This window comes from Condylura cristata, unplaced genomic scaffold, assembly GCF_000260355.1.
Source record: "Condylura cristata isolate star-nosed mole 26May11 unplaced genomic scaffold, ConCri1.0 scaffold00003, whole genome shotgun sequence".
Taxonomy (NCBI): Eukaryota; Metazoa; Chordata; class Mammalia; order Eulipotyphla; family Talpidae; genus Condylura; species Condylura cristata.
Window position 1 is genome coordinate 49,534,307 of NW_004567104.1, and position 27,417 is coordinate 49,561,723.

Genomic DNA, 27,417 nt, shown 5'->3' on the forward strand with positions numbered 1-27,417 from the left:
AGATCTACGAAGTACACTGCTGAGGGGAGCAGCGGGAGGGTCAGGAGAGGTCTGCCACGCCATGTGGTCACCTCTGGGGCAGGCAGGAATCGAACTCATGCTGAAATGGCTTTAGCTTCTTAGTGCTGTGCTTTAACCCGCTGCACCACCAGGGAGGGCATACTTGGACATTTTAATAACGCATTTAAATCTCAAAAAATTTCAGGTCTGAAAAATGATGGGTTAACATTTGGGTAATAAAAGGGAAATAAAAAGTATAGCTATAAAGGGATCCAGGCTCTGTCCTGAGACATTCTTTTATTCCAGGACTTACCAAAGGACCATGTCATCCTATTATCATGTTTCTACCCTTTCTTTCCTTGTAAGAACCACCTGTGTATTGCCATGATGCATCACTCTAGAGTTACTGGAACTCCCTTAGTGCTTTAAAACACCATTCCACTCCAGGAGTAGCTAACAACACTATATTCCTGTCTTGAGCTTAGTACATGATAAGGATAAGAGGTTAAACGTAATTAAGAATCACACTAGCAGTTCTGAATATGCCTCCATAAAGCTATGTGAAGGGAAAAGATTTTCTTGCTATGTCTTTGATGATTTTTTAACAACTAAAATATGACAATAAAAAAGTCATTTCAAAATATAAGTCAATAAAGCTGATTTGTGTAATCTGAGGAATTATTCTAAATCTTCAAGTATTACATAGAGTATACATTTTTTCACTAAATCTGGAGCAATTTGAAATGTCTAAGGAACGTTTTTGCTCTGTAGAAGAATTCAAGGTTGTGAAGTCAAATAATTAAACAGGAAAATTCAGGAAATTTATGTGTGAGTTGATAGAAAAAAATCCATCTGATCTCAAATAAAGTCAAATTAAAATTGTACTTTGAGAACAAGATAAATAAGCATTCTTATAAGAGACTAGTGTGGTTTAGCAGTGAGCTTGTTTAGCATTGAGAACATACATTATTTATTTTTTTATTGGAGCTTTGAGGTATAATTGAAAATACTTCTATGTTGTAGAGCGCAACATGATGTTTGAATATAAATATACATTAGTATATATAAGTATACATTGCAAAAATTATCACAATCAAGCCAATTAACATGTCCTTCATTTATGGCAGGTGTGTGTGTGAGTGTATTTGCGTGTGTGTGTTAGTTTATGTATGGTGAAAACACTTAAGATCTACTATCTTAGAAAATTTCAAGTATATAACACAGTGCTATTAGTTGTAGTCACCACACCAACCTATATATTAGACCTCCAGAACTGACTTATCCTGGATGACTGAAACTTTATACCCTATCAGTAAGTAGCATTGAGTATGCTCCTGTTATAAGATACACACAATAAACAAAAATAGATCGTGAAATATGTTGATAGAATAATGAAATATATGTAATTTGTTTGAAACAACATATACATATACACTGAGTATTTAGTGGATAATATCAACTCAATTGATATCCATAGGAAGCCTTGTACATGTCAAGCACATGCAAAGCAATATAGTATATACAGAAATGTGTATAATGGTCCCTAATCTCAAAAACAATTTCTAATGAAAGCATGATGGCTTGTATCTCAAAGTAATCACACTTTTGTATATGCAACTATAGGTTAGTGGCTTAAAAAACTTAAATATGATAAATATTAATAATAGATTTGTGTCTCTTTGCTTGCTTCCTTTTAGATATATATATGCCAAATTGTAACAATGAACAATGCTATGCAATTTTATAACTTCTGAATGCACTTTAATAGTTAATGATTTTCTTTCTAGCCCATCAAGCAAAGTTATGATCATTACTATTTTACATTTTAAAACTTTCAATCTGTCCTATGATACATAAGCTTTAAAAAAAAACAATTTTATTTGACCCAGGTAAAACTGAAGCCAAATTTCTGTTAGTGCAGGGTTATTAAAGGGAGCCTTGGATTCGCTATGCAACTAGCCATTATTCTTGAACATTTAAATCAGATTAAGTGTATTATTTTGTTGGAATGCTATACCTTTGGCTTACCATGTGCACACTGACCCAGAAACCTCTATTAAAGCATGCATACCTCTATGAACTTGATGCATGGAGAGTTATAAATAATTATAGTCTCTTGAAAATCTGTGTTTATATTCTAGGGAGGAATATAATTAGTACAGAAGGGTGAAAAGTTAGAAATAAGTATAAAAAAATCATGGAGAAAATTAGACGTAAGAACCAAATTGAATAAGAAAAATAAAAACATCATTAGGGTAGTGTTCTGAGCTCTAGTATGAAAAGTGCCTGCTATCATAATATGCACAATCCAATACTTACTAGCTTTTTCATTAATATCTTTGTATTACCGTTTTCTGATCCATAAAAAGGACAACCTAATTACACCCATTTCAAAGGTTCTAAGTGCACTGGCAGCCATAACAGAATAGTACTTGAAGCGTTATTAGCACTCAATAAATATTATCTGTTGCTACAGAATATCAGTCTTAGAACTTACATTAAACTTCTATCACAGCCTCCTAACCAAAGAAGGCCTAACCTTTATGACATCCTGAATAAATACCCAGCTAACTTCAGAACAAGGTATTATTACGAGAGGACCTTCATTATACAAATGGTAGGCCAATTTATATTCAGACAACTGATCAGGTAGAAACTTATTTCCCACTGATGTTTGCATTTAGATAGCTCTCACTGCCAACAGTGAAAGCGTGTTATTGATTGGAGATTATTTCAAATTAAAACCTTATGTACTAGAAATCATCCTCCTCTGGGTAGACTCATAAATATGAAATCTGCCTTCTACTTGATTAATTAACTTTTTTATTACTCCACAAGGGTCAGTTGATCTTCTTTCTGCTTCATGCTTCACTATTAATAATCATACCCAAATTTCTGGCTGCTGTTAATAATGACGTGACTAAATAATTGAAGCAGTACAGATTGTATTCCATCCAACCAACACTTTATACATATTAGTTTTTTTTTTTTTGAAGAGGTTAAGGAGGAAAGTATGTAAACAACAATAAACATGTTATTTAAACTTTTTCTAAAAGTACCCCTCAAATTTTAGAATTAACTATTCTAAATAATACTTAAATTTGCAAAGAAAATACTTTTATATGACTTACGCCAGTTATAGCTTATTACTCCAAATATAACAAACAAACAACATCGCTTACCTTGGTAAATAAGCATATTTGACTCTTTCATTTTAGATTGGTAAGCGATTTGCTACCTTTATCAGACTTTTGAAATCTTCTTCACTTATCTTTTTAATGTATATTGGGAACTATGTGAAGAACATTTTATGAGACATAAAGATATACAGGCTTTAGTACTGACTGCAAAGAGCTAACAATTTAGTAAAAAATTAAGTCCTTATACAATATTATAGAATGTCTCTAAGAAGTGATGATTCCTAGACTGATCAAAAACACTTCAGGAAGGGAAGCATGTGAGCTGAACTTCCCCCTTCATTTGTAATGTGAGAGGTTTCTGAATATTCCACTTGGATGTCATAGAAGAAGTTGAAAAGAGAAAGTGTCAGGAAATTTTGTATATGAAGCATCCACACAATTTCGCAAAATATGTTAACAAGAAGGAGTTAGAAAAGGAACTATGTCAATTTGGTTTATAATGGATGGAATGTTTTCTGAGACATTCACATTTATCCAATAGAAAATACCCAATACTTTGGGATTTTTAAGTGTACATAGTATAGAAAAGTTAGTGAAATAGAGGCAAAAAGAACAGACTAGCGATGAAGTAACTGGAGGAACTAGCTTACCCCTTAATTTTCAGGATCCTTTCCATCTATAAATTGTTAAATTATGAAACCATACTAAATATAGTTACATTTTATGGATGTTTTCAAAATAATTAAATGATTACATTATTTCTTTCTACCCACATAATACTTTTTTTTTTGTATAAATGTGTGAGACATAAGATTCTATTTTAAAATACCCAGTTGTGACTCAATAATTTATAGTTGGGTTAATGCTGATAAGTGTATTTTTGTTGTCTGTTTCTTTTACACAAAATAAAGGAAGTGCATTGTCAGTACAAGTGGTAAATAATAAACTTAAAATGTATTTAAAATGTGGTCCCTCCCTGGTGGTGCAGCAGATTAAACACAGCAATAAGAAACTGAAGCCACTTCAGCATGAATTCGATCCCAGCCTGCCCTGGAGGTGATCACATGGCTCAGCATACCTCTCCTGGCCCACCTGCTGCTCCCCTCAGCAGTGTACTTGGTTGATCTGCCTGTTCTGCTCCCCACTCTGTCTCTGGTGAGTCCTCTTGCCACCCCTGTGCCTCTGGTCTGTGCCCCAGTTCTGTATGTATAAATAAATAAATCTTTAAAAAAATGTATTTAAAATGTAAGATGTGTTTTTTTTTTTTTTTTTTTGGTGTGTGTGTGTGTGCTATAAAAGTGCTTTCTGTTTCCTAGAGGTGAAAAATTAAATTTGCATTTTGTTATAACTTATTATAATTATTCTTTTCAAGAAAAAGGAATATGTTGGATACGTGGACAAATGTTATTCTCCTGGATCATTTGGATACTATTAAGGAAAACAGAAAAGATAAATTATATGTAAGATTCCAGTGTCCTTTAAAAATGTGGAAATAAGCTATGGATTCTGCTTTCTTTAGGAAGCTTCACGACATTTTTTAAAATATTTAAATAAAATGTTCAACCTGACTTCATCTAACAGGCTATATTTTATTGTGGTTTAAGTAATGCGGAGATAAATTATTTTCTGTTACTTTAAAATACATTTGATGATTAGATAAATTTTGGTGACATTTTAAATAAAACAAATTTATATTTCTTTTTCTTTGTTATTTTTAAATGTAGGCATATGTAATGTTAATAAATTATTGTTAAAGCTTAAATGATTTTTTCCAGTTTATTAGCATATGGATAATGACTAATGTAAAATATGAATTCTCATTTTTTTAATTTGAAAAGCACATTTTCTCCAGAAAATAAACATAGAAATAATTACCAAATAAGAGGCAGTTAATTTTTTTCTGTTGTTTAAACCATAAGTCAAAAAGGCCTATATTTAATATATGTGTAAGATGCTCTGAGGTATGTTTTAAGAAACTTCTTATATTAGGTAGCTTCTAACACCTATTCTTACATTATTTTTACATTATTCTTACATTATTGCTTATTCTGTTGTTTATTGTAATTTTGTTGAGTAATACTGGGGATAAAGAAAAATGTTGGGGAAATCAATTGCAATGCCTATCAAAATGATCTGTACTTCATAGACTCTCAATAAATGCTGTTGTTAGATACAATACTTAGTTATATACTCAGGATAAAGAGAGAGATGAAATGCAAGCATTAAAATGCAAAAGAAAAATGTGTCATAATCATGTAAGAATGAATAGTTATATATCTATACATCTATTAATAAACTATGTGCCTATCAGACTACGTATCAGTCTCTCTCTCATTCTCTATCTATCTGACATCTCAATCTCCATATACATATATGTAAAGTGGCTGTACATATATGTACATATATGTAAAGTGGTTGTACTATAGACCCAGAAAGAGGAGAAAAGCAACATCTCATGTCATGATTAGTATTTTCCTGTTAGTTTCCACTTGCATATTTTGACTTAAGAAAAATCCAATCATTGATCTGGAAGAACATGAGGGGTTCCTTTGATTGTTCTTCAGATGCCTCACTGCTTTTATTGCACACAAGTAAGTAGTCAAAATTATGTTTTTAAAAAGGAAATAACACATTACTTACTGGTTGTTAGCCAATTAAAAGTTGAACAAAGTAAAACAGGAATGTCTAGAGATAATTAACTTGCAAATAACTCATTTCACTTACTTAACAAACTGAAACAGACCACCAAATGAGAGATTATCAAGTTTCTTTTCCTCAACATATTCCCCATGTTTATAAATGTATTATGAAGTCGTTAATTAAACACAATACACAAGAAGAGAAGTTAAAGTTGACACTATATTACTTCAGGCACTATTTGAGAATCAAAAGCTATAAAACTTTAAAGATGAACTAGTAGGGTATGAAGCAAAAAAAGACTGACACTGTCAATTGGGATTCATATCATTATATTCCTGAATTTATATTAAACATTCCCATATCCTTCTACGACATCACTCACTGAAATTCTTTTATGGATATAAACAGCATACTTTGAAAATGCAATTTAAAGCTAACCAGATAAAAAATGATGCTTTAAATGATTTTCTCTTAAGCTGTAAATTAACTTGGGAGTCATCCTATGTTTCCAAACCCCAGGTTTAGACAAACATATTTTCCGGATTCCTTTCAGACATCTGACTCTTCCTTTTTGAAAAGAAATTATTTTTCAAATAATACTCATAAATCAATATTTCAAAGGATCACTTTTGTTTCCTTTTGCTATCCTTGTCAGATTGTTCTGTTTTTAATCCTCCACTCCATTCCCCTTGGTTTATCAGATTTTGATAAAACCACTTAATGTTCTCTAAACAGAGGTATAATCTAGTCAGAGTTAAAAAGATAACAAATAGGCATTCCCTGGTGGTGAAGCGGGTTAAAGCACAGCACTGAGAAGCTAAAGCTACTTCCGCATGAGTTCGATTCCTGCCTGCCCTGGAGGTGACCACATGGTGCGGCAGACCTCTCCTGACCCGCCCGCTGCTCCCCTCAGCAGTGTACTTTGTCGATCTGCCTGTTCTGTTCCCACTCTGTCTCTGGTGAAGCCTCTCACCACCCCTGAGCCTCTGGCCTGTACCCCAGTTCTGTATGAACAAATAAATAAATCTTTAAAAAAAAAAAGATAACAAATAAATTGCTCAGCACAGAGTCTTTCACATGTTACCAGCCATGCTATTAATTAAAATTTTTCTTTGATCCCCAATAGCTTCAACTGAGGTCCTCAGTAAGGCCATCCTTTTTGGCCCATCTCTTGCTCTCGCAGGTTTTAGTTACTGCCATTTTACCTTTCAAGCTTCCTCACTGCAGCACACTACAGTATTTGTTCCTTAATTTTTTTTTTTTTTTAATTTTTATGCTCACAGAACTGGGGTATAGGTCAGAGGTTTGGTGGGTGAGAGGATTCACCAGAGACAGAGTGGGGAGCAGAAGAGGCAGATTTGCAAAATGCACTGCTGAGGGGAGCAGCAGGTGGGCCAGAAGAGGTCTGCCAGGCCATATGGTCAGCTCCCCAGCTAGGAATCGAACTCGTATTGTAGCGGCTTTGGAGAGCTTCATAATGTGGTGCTTTAATGTGCTGTGCCACCAGGGAGAGCCCAGTTCCTTAAATTTTTATGTTTTCGCAGCATCAGCGCATTTACTATTTCTTGACTCCCTTTTCAACAATGAGATCTATGGCCCTCCCTGATGGCACAATGAGTGAAAGCACAGCACAATGAAGCTATCCAGCCACTGCAGCATGTGTTCCATACCCAGCCAGGGAGGTGATCCTCATAGCATGGCAGATCTCTCCTGTGGTGCCTGCTGCTCCCCTCAGCAGTGTATTTCAGTTCATCTCCCTGTTCTGTTCGCTAATCTTTTTAGTGAATTGTTACACTTCAGGTCTGTACCCCAATTTGTATATGCATAAATAACTCTTTAAAAAAAATAAAAGAATGAGACACCGTTCTTCATCCCTCTAAGTTACTGATGACCGATTTAGTGAGTCTTTATTCTTTCACTGCACCTTGTGCATACCTTTATGTGAGCAGCTGTGATCCGGTCTTAAACTTTTATTTAAATTTTCATCTTTCTTACACATATTTAAACTACAAATTATGTCATGACAAAAGCTGTAATTCTTATTATTACTTTTCTACCTTAGGGCCTCACACATGTTAGGGGCCTTATATATTTTTGTTGGGCGCATACATATTGCATGGGATCAATGATGAGTACAGTACCTTTCTGCCAAGGAATTTTGGATAATCTGATATAAATCTGAAGGAAATCTAGTATTATAAGTGTAATCAGTCAAAATTTAGAGTTGAAACCAAGTAAAATTTTTAATATTTAGAGTAGAACTAACTGATTTTTAAACTTTTTAAAAAATTAGACTACACTGCCTTATCTGTTAGTCCCAGATGAGCACAAATGACTACTTTGATCTAGCCCCATAAATGTGTTAAGACAGAGAAATTTTTAAATTAAGGTAATATTAAAAAAAGTTAGCATTTCATAAAGGTAAATTTCTTCACCTTTGAAATAAAAAGAACTGAGAAACAGGAAACTCTAAAGACAGTCTGACTCTTGGATGGCTCCGTGACTTTGTATCTAACCTAAATTTGACATATGGGCAGGGAAAAAACCTGTCACTAGAGCATAATGGGATACTTCCTTGGATATTTTTTTAATGTCATGTTTGTACATTTACGTTTAATGATAATTACATTATTCTCAATAATTTCATCTCTACTCTGAGAAGTGAAATGTCTCCTGCAGTCAAATGTACTCCAGAAGCAAATGTCCATCAATCATATTAATTATGCAGATTTAAAAGATTCTTTTTATTCATTCATTTCCCTCAAGTTTTGTTCTCTTTTAATTCAGTATGTCAGTGTTTACCCACTTTTTTAGTTATAGTTGTAATGAAGAATATTGACACGTTCATCAAGGTAAAAACAACAACACACTCTTTCTGGCACAGAAATGAGATCCAAAGACTTTCACCTAAAGGGAGTGAGAATGACAGACTGGAGGCTTTGTAGCTATATTAAAGAGCGTATCATTATCACTTTATGATCATTCAAATGAAAGGACTTGGCAAGAAGATAGCGTCATTAAGAGCACAGCCTTCAGTTTCAATTTTAGTGTAGCTTCTTATCAGCTGGCTGAATCTGAACAAATTATTCAAATTGTTTAGGCTTCTGATTCCATGTAAGTAAAATTACAGAACTAATACTTTTGTCATTGGGCATTAAAAGGGTGAAATGAAACAGTACATTAAAACACATAACTTCTGACTCTAGAGGCTCAATATATAATCACTATTCATATTATTATGTTCACATTTACCATTCTCAAATTTTTATTTAAATAAAGATTATTTTAACAATGATGGGAAAAGATTTTCACTCTAGTTAAATATCTGGACATTTTCCCATGGAGCTACATAGCAGAAATGACCCATTTTAGCTTTACAAAGAGGAACAGTATGGATTACTGAAAGTGAAAAAGAATTCAACATTAGAATAAACAGTATTTAAGGTCTATGTTGTATGACACTGGAATATCATGTGTCCCATTTGGTTTAAAATATGTGAAGTGATAGAATTACTTTGAGCTTTTAATTAAGCCCATGCATCTAAATTGAAACTTATAATGTACACTTTAGTGGAGTTTGACCAAATTTTATTAATCCGAGACAATAAGCCAAAGCTAAACTATTTTGAGCTAGCAGTTACAACTAGTTTCTTATTACTTTATTCTCTTCCAAGTTTCTGTTAGTATGTAATGCCAAGAGTGGTGAACAACACCACCACTGAGACTCTAGGTTATAACAGGAGTGATGAATTCTGCCTAATGAGATATATTGAGCTGCAATATAATTGTGATAGAACAAGGCATTTCAGGGAAATTTTTAATGACAGCAGCAAACATTAACTGAAATGACTGCGTGGATATTTGCATGAATAGAATCCTGTTTGACAAGATTATTTTAAAAATTGGGACATTAGATTTTTAAACATCAGTTTAGATGGAATGACATTAAATTAACATCTTACTTGACATGCTTGGGTGAAACTTACTTTCATCTCCTGTTTCAAATTCAAACTTCTGACTGTAGCCACTATATCCAGTTGCAGTCCTCACTCGGATATGAAATACGTATTTGGTGGCTGGCTTGAGACCTGTGATGATGACACTTGGGGCCTTGGACCTCGTGGAGGAATAGGTGAGCTGCTCATGCTCCTGGAGAAAGAAAGAGGAGACAGAAAATGAAGCACAGTTATTCTCTTTTTCCTGGAGACATTTCAATGTTAAGCTGTGGAATTATGCTCCGAATATCAAAAGGATTGATTAAAAAGAGGCAGAAGCATGGTTTTTCATAAGTTAGCATTTAGGTATTTGCCATAGGATGCATATGATATTAATTGAGCAAGATGATTTGGACATTAATTGAGCAAGATGATTAATCTTATATAAACTGCACTTGTATTTTTGGCAACTTGGAGTTTTGATCCAACTCTACGGAATGGTGGTGGTGTGAGATCATGTTTACACAGAATGGCAGCTGCATCTGGAGCAAAATGGACACCTCAGATCAGACCACACCAGCAGAGTGCAAGGAGCAAGGGTGGGAGAATTCAAGTTCCCGCTACTCACTTCTACCCGCAGGTAGTGCCAAAATGCCGGCGCTATCCGTGGGTAGACCTGTGGGTGAAAGGAGAAATAAATTAATTGCTTTTTAAAGTTTGAAATTAAATGCTTCATTCCAAAAATCCAGTGATTTCCCAGTAGTAACAACTTAAGTTGAGTCAACTTAAGAAATAAAAAATTTCTCATAAGGGAGAACGGACTCCTCTCCTAGACTCCACAGTTCATTTTTTAGAGATGAAAAAGTCACAAAGTGACTGTGAGGTAGTTTAAATATGCTGCCCAGGAGCATCAACAACATGAAAAGGTACAGAAGACTTATCACACCTAAAATCAGTGGCAGGACTGGAGGCTTGGTTTTCCGGAGGCCTGTGTTAACCACCAAACTACTTTTCCTCACTGAGAGGACATGGATTCGTCAGTGTTTTCTGAAGGATCTAGTCAGGCAGGGCCTTTTAAGTTGGCTATCTTGCCCACCACCTTCTAATAGAGCAGTCCATTTTACTGTGCATGTAAGAGACTGGCCACACTGTGCAGTGGTGGGGACAATTTAAGTACCGTTTTTGCATAGTTCAACAGCTTTACAATAAGGTACCGGGGGAATAACATTTATCTGTATGAGCACCTCTTCTAAATTAATGGGTTAAATTAAGCCATCAAGTTCTTAAGTTAATCCTTCTGCTGCTACTATCATTAGAAACTAAAGACAGATTTTCAGAGGTAAGAAGAACTTTCAAGGTCATTTATTAAATGACCTATTTGATAACTAAATTCTATCTGTAGCATTTCCAGCACTATTTCATTAAGACTTTGCCTGAAAGTTCCTGTTGTTCAGGTTTTCCAGATTAACAAATGAAGTTATAAAAATCTACACATATGTAGAATATGTCAACTTCATTTTTTTTTTGGTAGTAATGCTTTAAGATTTAAAGCTTGAAAATCATTTTCCCTAAGCAATTTTTGAGAAAACAATCATTTTTAAACTTCATGGCCTTATTTGTCAGAGTTTTATATGCTACATAGTCATTCTGTGTTTAGCTGAATAACTGAATTTACCAACTATACCCCAAACAGAACTCCTTAGTAAATGTCAAGTTAAAAAAAAAAAAAAAGAGTTAACAGTAATACATGAAAAAGACAAAACAGACAAATTCCAAGTTATATTTATCTTCAGGTAATTGTGATGTCAGCAAGTAAATTAAGTATTCATCTAGCATAAAATCCAAGGACATAAACCAAACTCATTAAAATAGGTGATGGTAGTAGGTAGTAATCATCTGCTAAGGGCTAAAAGAAGGAACTTTCTATGACCAAGACCCTTATAATTAAGGGTCCCTTTGTAAAGGGGAAAAAAAATGTGTACTCTTTTCGAGAAGTGATACTGTTTCTCGCAGAAATTTGTGAACACTTTTGGACTGTTCAATCTCATATACAAAGGGAAAATATTTCACCTTTTGCAGAATTTTCCACAACATAATGAGTTGTGGTGTATTTTGAGTGGGTTTCATAATATGTAATAATGACTGAGAGAAGAAGTTTAATGCCATGGGGGAAAAAGATAACAGTTATTGTCAATAAAGAGGATACAGATAGAAAAACTTCACTCTTACAATAACACAGTGATTACTCATGTCCTTGGTGCTTCACTAAAACACCCCAAAGTAATAAATTCTTATTCAGTAAAGTTACAGGTAGCAAAGGACATCTTTTGCAAACCACTTTTAGTACCTCTGTTGTTAAAAACTTCTGAAATTTTTGGTAAATGAAGGCAGCCTGCATGACTTTATACACAAAAGAGTACTAAGGGGAGAGAAAGAAATGATGGATTTTCCCTTTATTCTTTCAATCACATCAAGTTAAAATTATCAGGAATAGATGAAATGGCTATTAAAATTGATTCTCCATTTTAATATTCACAGTATTTTTTAAATCAATGTCCCAATTAAGCCAACAGTAGTTGTTCTGTTTGAAGGAGACTAAATTTATATATTCCTAAGAAAATAAAATATTATAAGTGGAATTAATTGCTCTGTTAGGATTATTTTAAGTAATTTTTAATCTATATTTCTCCATTTCTGAGTCTGACTTTTTCATCTTACCACTCTGTCACACACAAATATACACACACTTACTTATCAATATCAAGTAATTATCAAACATAACAGAAGACTATGGATCTATTTCTACAATAATCCTCCTAAAACTAAATAAATTAAGGCCACATTAAGGACATGATTCCTTATTTGCAGAAGGATATTTTTCCTAAGAAATCAAAAACTGTACAAGCTAGAACACAAAGTTTAAAAACTTATCAAAGAATGTTATTGCCTAAACAATAATGGTAATTAAAAATCTGAAAATATTTCACTTGACTAAAGAAAATTATTTCAGATGTCCTAGGGAAAGGAAGACTGGACACTACATTGGTCAGTATTTAACAATTGTTTCCCAGAGGAGAGAGACACTGAATCTGTTAGGTTTTGTTTTACAGAATGAGTCCTACTATGCTACAGGAACTTACATTAGCTGAAAGATTTTTTTTTATTGATGCTGCAATATTCTGATTACTAATGTGTATTCTCAAATGTTGTAGAAGCAAACATACATATATTTGGATCTGGAAAGGACAGGCTTTCATAAAATTAATACATGGCATTTTGGCTGGTTCTTCATTTCTTCTTTTAATTTAATTAGAGTGAATCAATCTGAGAGAGTTATCAACTCCTAGTGCACTCCAGTCCACACAGAGCAAAAGAAGGACTGTTCTGAGCCCAGGAACTAAAGTTACAGCATACCTATGTGGTAGGTATAGTTATAAAAGAACTTATAGCTCTAACAGTTATTGTTTTTATTCATTTATTCTATCCTTTACCTTGATTCATCTCATACAAGTACTAACCTATGTTTTTTTTGCTGAAGCGTTAAGCTATTCCTCTTTTTTAGTCAAAACATTAGGTATACAGGAAGGTGTGACAAAAATTAACTATCTTTCTGAAATTTACAAACAAGTCTTTAAAAAAAGTAGATTTTTTTTTGTAAAGGTGAACTGTAATAAGTTATCATTTCCTCTCTGCTAATTGATTACTTATCTAGAAATTCCTAGAGAATTAACTAAAGAGATTTAAAATAAGTGAAGCTAGGTGGCTAACATACCTCACTGCTTTTTTTTTTCTATACACTATAAATGACCAGTTAATATTATATTTTAAATAAACATTTACTGTAGACATAAAAAATAAAACTTCTCATCTTATTGCAATGCTAAGCTACTTAATATTTATTGCGCAGTAGCAGCAAAGATAGGAAACTCCCTTGGTTTGTTCTTTAAAGGAATAGCTAATAACTAACTGAGATACCATTATATAAAAGTGAGGGTTTTTTTTTTTAAAGATTTATGTATTTATTCATACAGAACTGGGGTACAGGCCAGAGATGCGGAGGGTGAGAGGATTCACCAGGAACAGAGTGTGGAGCAGAACAGGCAGATCGACGAAGGACACTACTGAGGGGAGCAGCGGGCAGGTCAGGAGAGGTCTGCCACGCCATGTGGATCTCCTCCTAGGCAGGCAGGGATCAAACTCATGCGGAAGTGGCCTAAGCTTCTTAGTGCAATGCTTTAACCGGCTGCGCCACCAGGGAGGGCCATAAAAGTGAGGTTTTAAGTAGAAACCCAATTGAAAACTTTTTTTCCATTGGCTTACACTGTAATTTGGTTTTCAAAATGTGAGCTGAATTATTATAAAAAATAATTTATCTGTATTTTCTAAGCTACTAATAGTAATTTCATTTTTTTGTGAGATATAATTATCAAGAACTATCTTTGCCTTCTTAATAAACCCTACCTACCAATACTTGCTTATAATATAGCACTATAATTTTTATTGTAATTTTGGTTTTAATTTGGTATTTCAATTAGAATTTTCATACCTATGTTTATAAGTGGTGTAAGCCTAGAACTTTCTTAGTTTGTCCTTTTTTTTTTATTAATAATCTCTGCTTATGATAATTGGGTTAGACTACAAGAGAATATATAGTGAAAATTTTCACTTTTGATATTCTGGTGTAACTGATATAATATGGGAATTATCTGTTCCTTAAAATCCTAATTTAAGTGCACCACACTGAGGACAGACTTTTGAGCACATTTTAAAATCACTTTATCCTATTCTTGGGTCTTTTCATTCAGTTTTTTAATTAAAAAATCTTCATTACATTTACTTATAAGAACTATACCTACTTTTGTCCTATCATTACAAATCTCTTTGCAAATAGCATTTTTCTCCTTCTAGGCAAGCTCATTCATTTTATCAGTCTTTTAAAAAACACTGGATTTTGATAAATTTTTTAAAGATTTATTTATTTATGCATACAAGAACTGGGCTACAAGCCAGAGATGTGGGGGGTGGGGGGGAGGGGGTGAGAGGATTCACCAGAGACAGAGTGGAGAGCAGAACAAGCAGATTAACTGAAATATACTGCTGAGGAGAGCAGCCGGCAGGTCAGGAGAGGTCTGCCATTCCATGTGGGTCACCTCCCTGGTGGGGGATGGAACTCATGCTTCAGTGGTTTCCGATAGCTTCATTGTGCTGTGCTTTAACCTGTAGCGCCACCAGGGAGGGTCTCAGGTTTTGATAATTTTAAATCAAATATACTTCTCTTGGTGTCATTTCACTTAACTTTTGATTTTATATTTGCTTGTTTCTTTTTCCTGCATTGATTATATTATATAGGTTTAGATATGTGAGCATCTTAATGCCTTTCATTTTGAAGCAGTTTACAATGTAGGTCTATTTGGTACTTTAATATTTTCAATTTGCAAATGAATGGATTTTAGGATTTAGATGGTGAGCTTTTTTTTTTTTTTAAAGATTTATTTATTTATGCATACAGAACTGAGGTACAGGCCAGAGGCTCAGGGGCGGTGAGAGGCTTCACCAGAGGCAAGGTGGGGAGTAGAACAGGCAGATGGACGAAGCACACTGCTGAGGGGAGCAGTGGGCAGGTCAGGAGAGGTCTGCCACGCCATGTGGTCACCTCCAGGGCAGGTGGGAATCGAACTCATGCGGAAGTGGCTTTAGTTTCTCAATGCTGTGCTTTAACCCGCTGCACCACCAGGGAGGGCCCTAGATGGTGAGTTTTTAAGTTTTTTTTTTTATTTCACTGTATTATTTTCAAAGAATGATTTAAAAAGTGATGGAATTAATTTATACCAGGCCCCTTCCTCTAATTATTCAATGCATACTAATGATGTATATTCTCAAGAAGATGGTAATCTCCTAAAAAAAAAAAATGTGACCTATATTTTCTTCAAAAACAAAACAAAAAAGCAAAATGTGTCCATTGATTAGTATCGACAATGGAAGACCGCTATCATTTAACACAGAGGCTATCTGATGCAGTGCTGCTCACATATCATTGGGAACTGAACTACTGAAACTACTACTACACTGTATTAACAAAAAAAGAAATGGCATTCAAACTCACACCAATCCTCCTGAGACTTGATCTTAGATAACTCCACTAGCCATGGGAGATGGAGCTGTTGCAACACAGCTGATTATCTCAGAGAGAAAAGCAGCCAGAATGATTAACGAGTTCCCTAATGAGACTGAGTCCACCACGAGGTTATACAGAGACAGAAACTGCACTGAAGTCGAATGTAGCTTTCCTGGCTGCCGCTTTCTTTCTTGAGGGTAGGTTGTTCTGTTCAGCTCTGGAGTCTACATTTTGATATAAACATTATAACCAGAGTTGGGTTCTGCTGCTGATAATCAAGATGGTTGCTCTTATTTTTCACATTCATTGAGGTACACAAAACTGAGTTTTAAATCTGGGGAGTAAAGGGTTTACAAAGTTAGTTGCTAGGATGTCCTAAGCTAGTAGATATGATTTCTGAAATACTTTCCTTAGTGAGAATTTGTCTACTGCTATGACAAAATTATAAAATATGCATAAGAAAAAGTGTAGAAATAGATACTCGGGTGCACAACTACTTTCTGACTGCACTTTTGGAGAAGTATCATTTAGTATACCATGGCTATAATTTACTACAATCAACTCTTGATTACTCCCAGTAACCTAAAATAGGAGTCAACCCCAAATCATTCTGAAATACTTTCATGAATATCTTTCTTATATTCTTTTCAATTTGAACTAGTTTCACATAAAAATGAACATTAAATGCATTTTTTTTGAACTATAAATGCTGAGCAATAGTAGGAGATGGCATAGAAGTAAACATAATGGTAGATTATTGATTGGGAATTAAACATTCATAATTCATTTTCAGAAAATAGATGACACATAGAGAAAATTAACCTCTTGCGATAGTTGTTAAATTTACTCTTAGAGGAAATGACTAGGTTTTTATAATGTGATCTTCAGAAAACATTGGTGTAGGGTCAGATCTATAGCATCCTAGTTTTTGTCATTTTGTCAATGAAAATTGAAAACATTATACCAGCTCAACCAGTTAAACTGGAATTTGAAGGGAGTCTAGCTCTAGATTTTTTGTTTGTTTTATTTTTTACTGCACTATGTAGCTTCTAACACCAAGTATTACAACACAGTTACATATCGCTAAGATCTTTATATATTAACTACAATAGATTCTGTAGTCTTTTATTAAAATCAAGACAATTACAAATGTAAAATATACTGATATAGATGATAAATGTCATAAATAATCCACGATCCTAGTCATAGTATATAAATTTCTGAAATTCAAAGCACTTAACAAAGGTTTAAATGGATGATAGTTTGTTAGTTTCATGGAATTTTGAGTCCTTTTCAAATGCTAATGGAGGGTTTAAGACAGTATTCATTCACCTCTTTTCACGAAGTAAGGCAGTAGGATAATTAAAAAGAATAAGGCTTATTTTTTCTTTCATAGTAAGTTTAACACTAAGCTCATCTATGAAGGCAAATTTATTAAGAATTAGCCAAATTATTCTCCTTTAGTTGCACTTTCAATGTTTCTATTATAGTGAGGTTAGAAAACATCTGGGAAGGATAAAAAGACTTTTTTTAAGACTTTAAACAAATATTTCTAGTTCTGTTATAATTTCATTGGGATCTTCCATGTTTACTGATAAGCTGAATGAACTTACCAAGTAAAACACTGGACTGGAAATTATACAAAAAGGGCTAACTTTTCAGTGGTTCTTAAGACAGATGAACTTAAGCATAATATAATATTACTAAGCCACAGCATTCTGAGATAAAAAATGAACATGAAGTCCTTGATTCTATCCACCTCCTGATATTATTGTGATAGATCAAATAAGTATGTATATGAAAGTGAATTTTGTTAAACTGGAACATACTCAATTGCAAGAGAAAACAATCATTGCTTTTGTGATTCAATGAAATAGATGTATATGCAATTGATGGAAAAATCTATAACTACGAGTTAGACATAGTATTTCAATTTTGAGTTAGGGGTGAGGGTTACACTAAATATTTAGTAAACTAAAATCTTTATCTTTTTCATTCCATCAAGATAGTAGGATAAATCATACCAATATCTAGGAGTCTTGTACCTTATGTAATGCAATATGACCTGAGATCTATATGTGGGAACAGCCCAACCACTAGATAATTTTTCAGAGGGCAGTTTAGAGTTAGTTATTTGGCTTCAAGTCAGTTACTGGCACTTAAGGACATAACTTGTTGACAAGTTACTAATAAATATGTTCTTGATACAATGGCATATTCTGAGTGATTTGAAATTATTGAGTGATTTGTTATAATCTTTGCACACAATATATGTTCGAAGCTAAGAGAAATGTACTTTTGCCAATTACTCCCACCTACTTGCCATGTTGTAGATTGACAGTAATGAAAAACTTACACTATTCTGCTAACTAAAAATTTAACTAGTTCTTCAGAGAGGTTATATGGTGGTCTTTATAGATAAAAATGTTGCTAAGTATGCTCATATATCTATTTTATAATGCATAGCCACAAAATAGAAAGGAAAATTACAGAGGAGAGTTGATAGAAGTGGTTGTATTGCCAATATATTTATTACATAACTACAGAGATATGACAAATGCTTCATCTACCCACCTGCTGGGATACCCATGAATTCACAAGAATCAAGGGGCATATGGAAGTAATGATCGCACTGATTGCCTTCTTTAAATGTCCTTGTATGAAATAGAAGAATCAAACATAGGTTCTGGGAGTAATCTGCTTTTGTCAAATGAAACTTAGCCAAAAACAATAATTTATATTGCATTCAACCATGAAGGACTAAAGAATATTTCCTCTGATGAAACTTTACATTATGTCATTATAGACCAGTTTTTTTTTCACTACTAAATGTTTAAGGAAGATTAATTCTAATATTCTTCCTTTTCAAACATTTTATGAATATTTTATCTCCAGAAGTATTTAAGTAACAGCTTCTAATTAGTTTATACATACATAGTAATGTGATCTTGTATTTTTTCCACATAGAGACTGAGATTGAGACAAAATTTCAGTAAAAAATAAACAAACCTGAGTAGTATAAAAACTTATTAAGAATATTACAACCATTCAAGAATTGTTTAAAACATATTAGAATCCTTATGATGTTTTTTTTTTTTTCCTAAAGTTCCATTGATGTACTCAAGTATAAGAATGGACAGCTATTCTTTTTGTGTGCCCTAAAAAAAGAAATCAGTATGGTTTCTACAAGGTCATGGCAAATATATGATATTAAAACACAGCCAAATTCTGTAGCAACATAAATGTTTTTATGAGCAGCAGGTGTATTCTTTGAAAGACTGTAAAGCTATTAACAGCTCAGTAAGGAGTACATAATAATAGGCTGTTAACTCAGTCTCTCTTACAAGAGCACTGAGGAAGGACATTTTGAAACCATTAAGACAAATGCAATTTTTAAAAGTACCCAATATGAAAGCTTTATGAAGAGAGGTTCATTTAAATTTTATCTCATTAAAATAATGAATTTACTCTTCTTGACGTAAATTGCTCATGCAAAAGAATTATTTAATTACCCTGAATAAATATCAAGTCATAATTCTGACACCAAATATGTCCTAGTGATGCTATTACTTGAAAATGAATTAAAAGTTAGATTATATTTTGTGAGTTCCAAGATTTTGGACTAATTCCAAAGGAAAACAAAACAAAACACTACAATATCTAGCATATGTGCCTGTCATTGAAAAGTTTTATGTACTTGTTTTAACGAATGTGTGAGGGAATTAAAAAACAAACAAACGAATGATTTTCTAAGATATTTCATATCTTATTGATTTAAGTTGTTAACCTTGGAAAGCGATTAAATTACCATTGATTCAATGTCAGAAATATTTTTTTATTATCTTATTGAGCAATATATTATTTCATAATTGACATACACATAGTATCCTTTAAAGGTTCTTTACTTTTGTGAACTCCAATGAACTATATATGCTTTTTAACATTTTTATCTTTGAATAAGAATTTTATAATAAATTATTCAACTTGATTTAGATATTAAACTATATGATACTTAAAAGCAAAGAAAACATATATTTCCTTCTAATTTTTCTGTGCTAGAACTATTGCTTCAAGTTCTTGATTCAGTAAAATAAAACTACAAGTCAGATTGGCAAAATTCTTATATACAAATAGTGTGGCATTGAATTATTATTTCTATAGTCCTCATTTTCAATGTAACGGAAAAAAACAATTCAGAGGGGAAAAAAAGAATACATATATCATTTAAAATAATTTTCCTATTATAAGATTTAAAAAAAAAAAAAGATACAGAACTGGGGTACAGGCCAGAGGTGCAGGGGCAGTGAGAGGATTCACCAGAGACAGAGTGGTGAGCAGAACAGGCAGAGCAATGAAGTACACTGATGAGGGGAGCAGCAGGCGGGTCAGGAGAGGTCTGCTGTGCCATGTGGATCACTTCTGGGGCAGGGATCGAACTCATGCTGAAGTGTCTTTAACTTCTTAGTGCTGTGCTTTAACCCACTGTGCCACTAGGGAGGGCCCCTATTATAAAATTTTTAATGAGCTAAAAAAATAAAACCTTTTTGTTTTTATAATATCTTTGCTTGGTATCAATAAAGCTCACTTTAAAAGTGCATTTTCGGGCCCTCCCTGGTGGTGCAGCGGGTTAAAGCACTGCACTAAGAAGCTTAAGCCACTTCCTCATGAGTTCGATCCCCGCCTGCCTCGGAGGTGACCACGTGGCGTGGCAGACCTCTCCTGACCCGCCTGCTGCTCCCCTCAGCAGTGTATTTCGTAGATCTGCCTGTTCTGCTCCCCGCTCTGTCTCTGGTGAAGCCTCTCACCCTCTGCATCTCTTGGCCTATACCCCAGTTCTGTATGAATAAATAAATAAATCTTTAAAAAAAAAAGTGCATTTTCTAAAATGTTTTTATTTGAACATTATTTCCAAGGAATATGTGCTATGATTAAAACTAATGTTTTATGGTTGCAAAGTTTGGTTCTTCTGGAAGCATATTCTAAAATGATGTTGCAAGAGAAGATATTTATGGGAAAAAATATTTGTACAGGTAAAAGGGGAGAAGGATCAAGTAGGGAAGGAAGGATTTCAGGATTTCAGGTCATAATGCACATGAAGAGATATGCAGGCATAGGGTTGGGTAGAAAAATGCTTCTGAAAGTCTTGACCATGCATTCAGCCGCCCCAAAGAGGAGTCTTTCCCAGGGAAGCACTGCTGTCATCACTAAAGGCCTGGCTCTAGTGTCTGACAGAATGGTATTTTGACTTGAAAGACAAAGTAAAATTCTAAAGGCACAATACCTGTAAATCCTCCTAATAGATTCTTTCTTTCTTTTTTAAATACTGCACAGCAAAAAGAGACAGTAGCCAAAACTAAGAGAACCTAATGAATGCAACAAGTTCTTAAAGAGAAGTCTAAGTATATGCTTCCAGGTCACATAAATTTGAAAATCATTAAGCTGAAGTTAAGTAGGTTATTTGCTGTAAGTTTTCTCTGAGTATTTAATATGTCCATATAATTTAATAAACTACAGAGATGGGCAAATATAAATTCTAAAATGTCATGGGCAATATATTACAAACTGTGTTCTACTCTGTGGTATCTTTAGCTTACTTTAAATCTGTTTTCCTTCCCTACTCAATCCCCTCTTTCATAGAGGTAGGAATATACTGCCATGAATTTTGTGTTAATTATATCCTTGATTTTAAAATAAATGTTATTACATCTGTATGAGTACATAAATAATATATTGCTCAGTTTTGGACATTTTGAGCTTTCTATATATATTATTATATTTGTATGAAGTATTCTCAAATCGAATTTTCTATGGTTTAGGATATAGTGGCATAAGACTTACTCATAATGTTTATTTTTACATGTTATATGTTAATGTGATATTCACTAATATATGTAATATTTCAAAATACTACATTTATTGATCAGTTTTTCTGAACATGGTAATTGGTATTTTTTTAGACTAATGATTCCTAGCAATTTTAGGGCATTATGTTGATCATACATGTAACATTTTTAATCTATATACATATGAATGAAATTGTTGGGCTGTTAGATATGAAAATGAAGGAATTTATGAAGCTATTTTTCAAAATGATTTATCAATTTAAACTCATTCTGGCAATGTAAGAGTTCCTGTTGCAATATCATCTCCAATACTTAAAATGTCAGCTTTCTTAATTTTTGCCAAGCTAGTGTAAAATGTCATTTTATTGTGATTTTACTTCACATTTTTCTAATTACCAATGAAGCTGAACGTCTTATGTAAGTTGATATTTTTATTGGATTTTCCCTTTACTTACTGTTTTATAGGATTTCAAAATAAATTTTGGACATAATACTTTCATAGTTGTATATAAGAAAAATATATTTTCCCAGTTTGTGTCTTTTTTTTTAATAATCTTCTGGGGCTTTTAGAAAGAAATAATCTTGAAATGAATGTTATTAAAGTTATCAATCTTTTATTTAAGGACTTAACATTTCATTACTGAAGTATTTTTCATACTCAGGTTGAAAGATATTGCTTCGTATTTTTCTTATAAAACTTTTCTTATCAAAAGTTTAACCATCACAGAACACTGGGAATTAATTTTAATAAATGACTTGGGTAGGACTCCAATTTTTCTACTTTTTTTTTTGTAATATGCATTGAGCAGTACTGTGTAATGAATAAAGTCATATTTTTCCTAATGACTTGTAATGCTACTTCTGTCATATGTTTAATGTTCACCATATGCAGGTCTGTTTCAGCTTCTTATTATCTGGGTTGTTGTCTCACTGTACAACAATCAATCAGCCTTATGATAATGCATTAGAGTAGTTCTTTACTCTAATATGTTGTATCTTTGTTTCTACTTCCTTAATTCTTCTATTGTAATTCTTTCCTCTACTTTTTCTGAGCTTATTCTTTATTCCTTGCTTTTTTTTGAGTGAGATGCTTAGCTGATTAATTTTGGACTTTATCATTTTATAATATGAAACATATACTTTTACAAAATGTTTATAATGAAAGACAAGTTTGTATAATGTAGTATTTCTGTTGCCATTTAACTGGAAGTATTTTAATTTTCACTTTAGGTTTCTATTGACTCATACATACTATTTTCTCTTTTTAAATATTATTTTATACAGATAAAATTTAATAATTTATGTACATATATATTTACTTAGTTTGCTTCTTTATATATTATCCTTTTGGAATCATCCTTTAGGAGTCCCTTTATGATGATACGACTGAACTCTTTTCAGTTATGTCTAAACATCTTTATTTTACCTTTGTTTATAGATGATTCTTGATTGACAAATTTTTATATCAAATTTTTGAAAGTGATGTTTTTTGATTTACTGCTTTTAGTTATGCTAAGAAATCTGAATTAATTCTAATTGCTAATTTATCAAAGAAACTCCTAAAAGATGACTCCAGAAGGATAACATATAAAGAAGCTATAGTACCTATGTAAATAAATCTTATTAAATTGTTCTAAAATGCAAATGCTCATAGTTTCCATATATCTAGTTAATTAAAAATTTTTTACTTCTTTTGTATTCTGAAATTCCTGATAAAATTTATAGATAGGATTTCTTATTTTTCTTTTTTTGATATGATATATTTTGTAGATTGATTCCAGAAAACTCACAAGTAATTATTAAAATTGCATTTTCCATTCCTCATTTCTATTTTTTTTTCACTTGTATCCAGATAGTATATGTTAGATTTTGTCATTCTATCTTCCACATCTGTTTATTATTCTTGTATTTTCCTTTTACTTATTTCTTAGTAATAATTATGGATAATACTTTAGATAAATTATCAAATATACCAACTGGCTCATTTTACAGTTATCATATGTAAATATATGTAATGCATGGTTATTTAACCCATTGGTTAAATTTTTCCTCACTATAATTACATATTTTTTCTTTTTAAAAATTGCATTTCTTTCCAATCTGCCTATTCTTGTATTTTATCCACTTTCATGATGGCATGATGGCATATTTTTTTTTCTTCTTTACACATTTCATATATACCTGTTCTATTATGCTTCCATAACATATGCAGTCCTTGGGGTTCTAAATCTGTTCCTGATTGTTTTTGCTGATTCATTCTTGTCTTCTTTCCTGTACTTGCTGTTCTCTGATTGAGATACTATTGTCTAATCATAATATGTGGTATCTTTGAGTCCGAGATTTTGAAAGCTTTTCTCTGGAGAGGAGATTTACATGTATACCGTAAGTTGCCAGGGACAACTGTTAAAATGTTGACATTTCAGTTTTTCTTGAGCATCTTGATTAATCACAGGAAGCCCAGGATTAGTTCCCCTCTGCTTGATGGTCCAGCATACTTTTACAAACGTAAATTCAGAGCACTGAAAAATCTCTTTGCAGAAAAAATCCACTGTACCAGGCTGATGGCTCATATTTCCTTCTTGAAAAATCATCCTTGACATTCTCCTTACTTTTTCTGAGACCAAAATTACCATCAAGAATATATCTTATTCATACTTTACCAAGGAAGAGCCTTTCAGAAATTTAGTCTGGCATCACTAAATGACTTGCAAATTCTTGATTAACCACTTTTTAATTGTATTTTTTTCAGTTAAAAGGTAGGAAGTCAGGCCCTCCCTGGTGGTGCAATGGGTTAAAACACAGCATTGTGAAGCTGTCTGCAGCCACTGCAGCACAAGGTCAATCCCCAGCCAGGGAGGTGACCCAACAGACCTCACTTGACCTGCCCACTGCTCCCCTCAGCAGTGTATTTCATTCGATCTGCCTGTTCTGCTCCCCACTGTCTCTGATGAATACTGTCACTCCCCACACCTCTGGCCTGTACCCCAGTTCTTGTATGCATAAATAAATAAGTCTTTTTTTTTATCGACAGAACTAAAAATCACCATTCCCATCTGGAAGCTAATTAATGTTGAATAATTATAATAGGGTAGTTAGTCACTAGTGTTAAAAGAAGTAGATTGAGGTAAATTAGAAACAAAGGAGTTGGTAAATGCAGATGCTCAAACCAGATTTACCTTGCATTAAAGACAACTAACTACTGCCATAACTATTTTCACTATTTTTTCTGTAATTTTTCACTGACATTATCATCATCATCATGTATTGCTTCATTTTGTGAAACCAATGTTTGCATGATGCAAAGCCACCTTAACTACTATTTTGCCCTCTAGTGACTGTCTGTTCTACAAGAAAGTTAATCAGGAAATGCTCTCCAGTCCATTTTAATATGAAATGCAAAAGCTTAGAATTCCCTCTAAATAATTGAAGGAGACCATTAGGAGTACCGCCAACCGGTCTCTTAATGGTAAGGTCATAAGGGACAACAGGCATACAACCTATCTGAAAAGTCCAAGGATCCTTTGGTGGTTTATAATTGATTTTTCTGGGCAGATTTCCTTTTTTCAAATAGTAATTATATCAGTGTCATTAATAATGGCTGTTGCAAAGGGCCTTCTTTTACTCTCCAAGGCACAAACTGTATCTGGTCAGAGAAGCCTCATAATTATTTCTACTTATTTGAAGCAGAATACAGACTTAGGTTTTTTCTCCCTCATTTGAGAATGTAAGACACTTAAGTCTTCCCCTGAGGAATCAGGATAATAATAGCAGAGCCGGGAAATGAAGCAACTTACTACACATCACTTACTATGCGGGAACAAGCTAAAAGAGTTTTGCTGTAATAGTTTAACTCCCAAAGCACTTTTCTAATAATTATTTTTTTCTATATTTTAAAAATCCCACAGTTTTTGGAGGGTGTTAAGTATCTTTCTACATTAGGAAAGTAAAGCATTTTCTCAAAGAAATTTCTTTTTAAAGAGATGCACTGATTAACACTGACCCAAATTTTCAGAGTTCAGAGGATTGGTTAAAACAGTGAATGGCAATTTTTACTGATGCCTACATTTATATATTTACCTGAATATATTAGATAACACAAGCCCAGATATAAATTTATTGGGAAATGGGCTTACTTTATTTTGGACACACACACACACACACACACACACACACACACACAACACTCATTCTACTCATTAGGATAAGTTTTCCATTCTACGATCTCATCTATTAATATTTCCATGGCTCCTTATACAACTATACAGCACCACACTTACTTGGACTTGATACTTCAATATTTATTTGGAAAAGTTAAAAAAAAAACCCACTACTTTCTAAAGTGAATGCATTGTGTTAGCTCATATAATCAGTGTAAATGTCTCTTTTAATAAATTAAAATTTAAATTATTTACATATCACTATTTTGCTGCAAATTTATACAACCTAGGAGTGATTATATAGGAAATCTAGTGTTTACAAGGGAGGTTTTAGCCTTTTGTAAAACCAGAAAACTGTGCTCTGATCAATTTTGACTACCAAAATTTGCTAAGATTTAGCAAAAGTCAAAACAACAAGTAGCCTTGATTATAGCTGAATATGAAGTCAAAGGTGTAAGCTTTTCTTTGTAACCTTCATAAGGAGGTATATACATATGAGTGTTTAATTGGAAATTTATTAGGTTTTCCATTTTATTTTTACTTTAATGAGAGAAAAATAATTACATGGGCTATCTAAATGGTATGACTGAGTTGCCTAGAAATAAAAAAAATAAATAAATGAGCTGTAGCAAACTAAATATTTATATTTTGATTATTGAATAGCACTGTCTATTCAGAGACATTCAAAAAAAATGAAATGGCTACACTACTGATCTATACAGAGTACTTTTTTAAACCATGGACATTTCAGAACAGTACACATTTCTGTATTTTTCTCTGATACCTTCTCTGAATCTAAATTGAAACAATACAAGTATTTGCAAAAAGCCTGCGATGATGGGCAGTCGCCAAAACTGACCTTATATAGCACATGCAAGTATTTGCACTGCTATGTACTCTCCTACCATATTATACTAAGTTGGTCTGTGTGACCAACGAAATATAACATTTACTATTTTTAAGATTAGATTATGGAAGACATTGCCTCTGAGATCTTTTTTAGGTGTAATCAAAACCATGTGATAAGTAGCTGAATCTTCCTTTCAAAAGCTTTAACAGTGAGCTTGGAAAAAAAAAAAAAATCCCCAACCTCAAGTGAGCTTTCAGCTAACTACAGCCTAAAGCAACTTGATAGCAGCAGAGATCTGGAGCAAGAACAACTGAATTGAAACTCCTAATTTCTGATCCTCAAACAACATGAGAACTGCTTATTATTTCTAGTTGTTCAATTTTTGTATAATTTGTTATACAGTAGTTAAAAAACAAAACAAAACAAAACAACAACAAAAAAACTAACTCAACTGATCCATAGAAGAATTTATTAGTATCTTTTCTTGTAAGGTTAACTTATTAAATATCTTTCCAGTTGTTGGTGGTTTTTAAAACAACATGGAACATTAAGAAAGGAATGACTTTAAATTCAGAACACCTTTACCACGGTTGGAAAATTATAAAATAAGATATATTATTATGGGTCTAGCTTTCTAACATAAATGGAAAAGTTAGATTAAAGTAGTTTCAATAATCATTCTTATTTGTAAATTCTGTAAGTCTAAGAGTGTTCTCATGCTCTAGATTTGGAAGCTT

General features: G+C 33.0%; 1 protein-coding gene across 2 annotated transcripts in view; it reads right to left on the reverse strand.

The window, feature by feature from the left end:
• EPHA6 (EPH receptor A6) overlaps window positions 1-27,417 on the reverse strand; it is a 563,177-nt gene that overhangs the window by 216,072 nt on the left and 319,688 nt on the right. For both annotated transcript variants that reach the window (XM_004675273.2, XM_012734527.1), the window contains exon 7: window positions 9,767-9,929. In XM_004675273.2, the coding sequence (XP_004675330.1) occupies window positions 9,767-9,929 (163 nt within the window). The remainder of the gene's footprint in view (window positions 1-9,766; window positions 9,930-27,417) is intronic.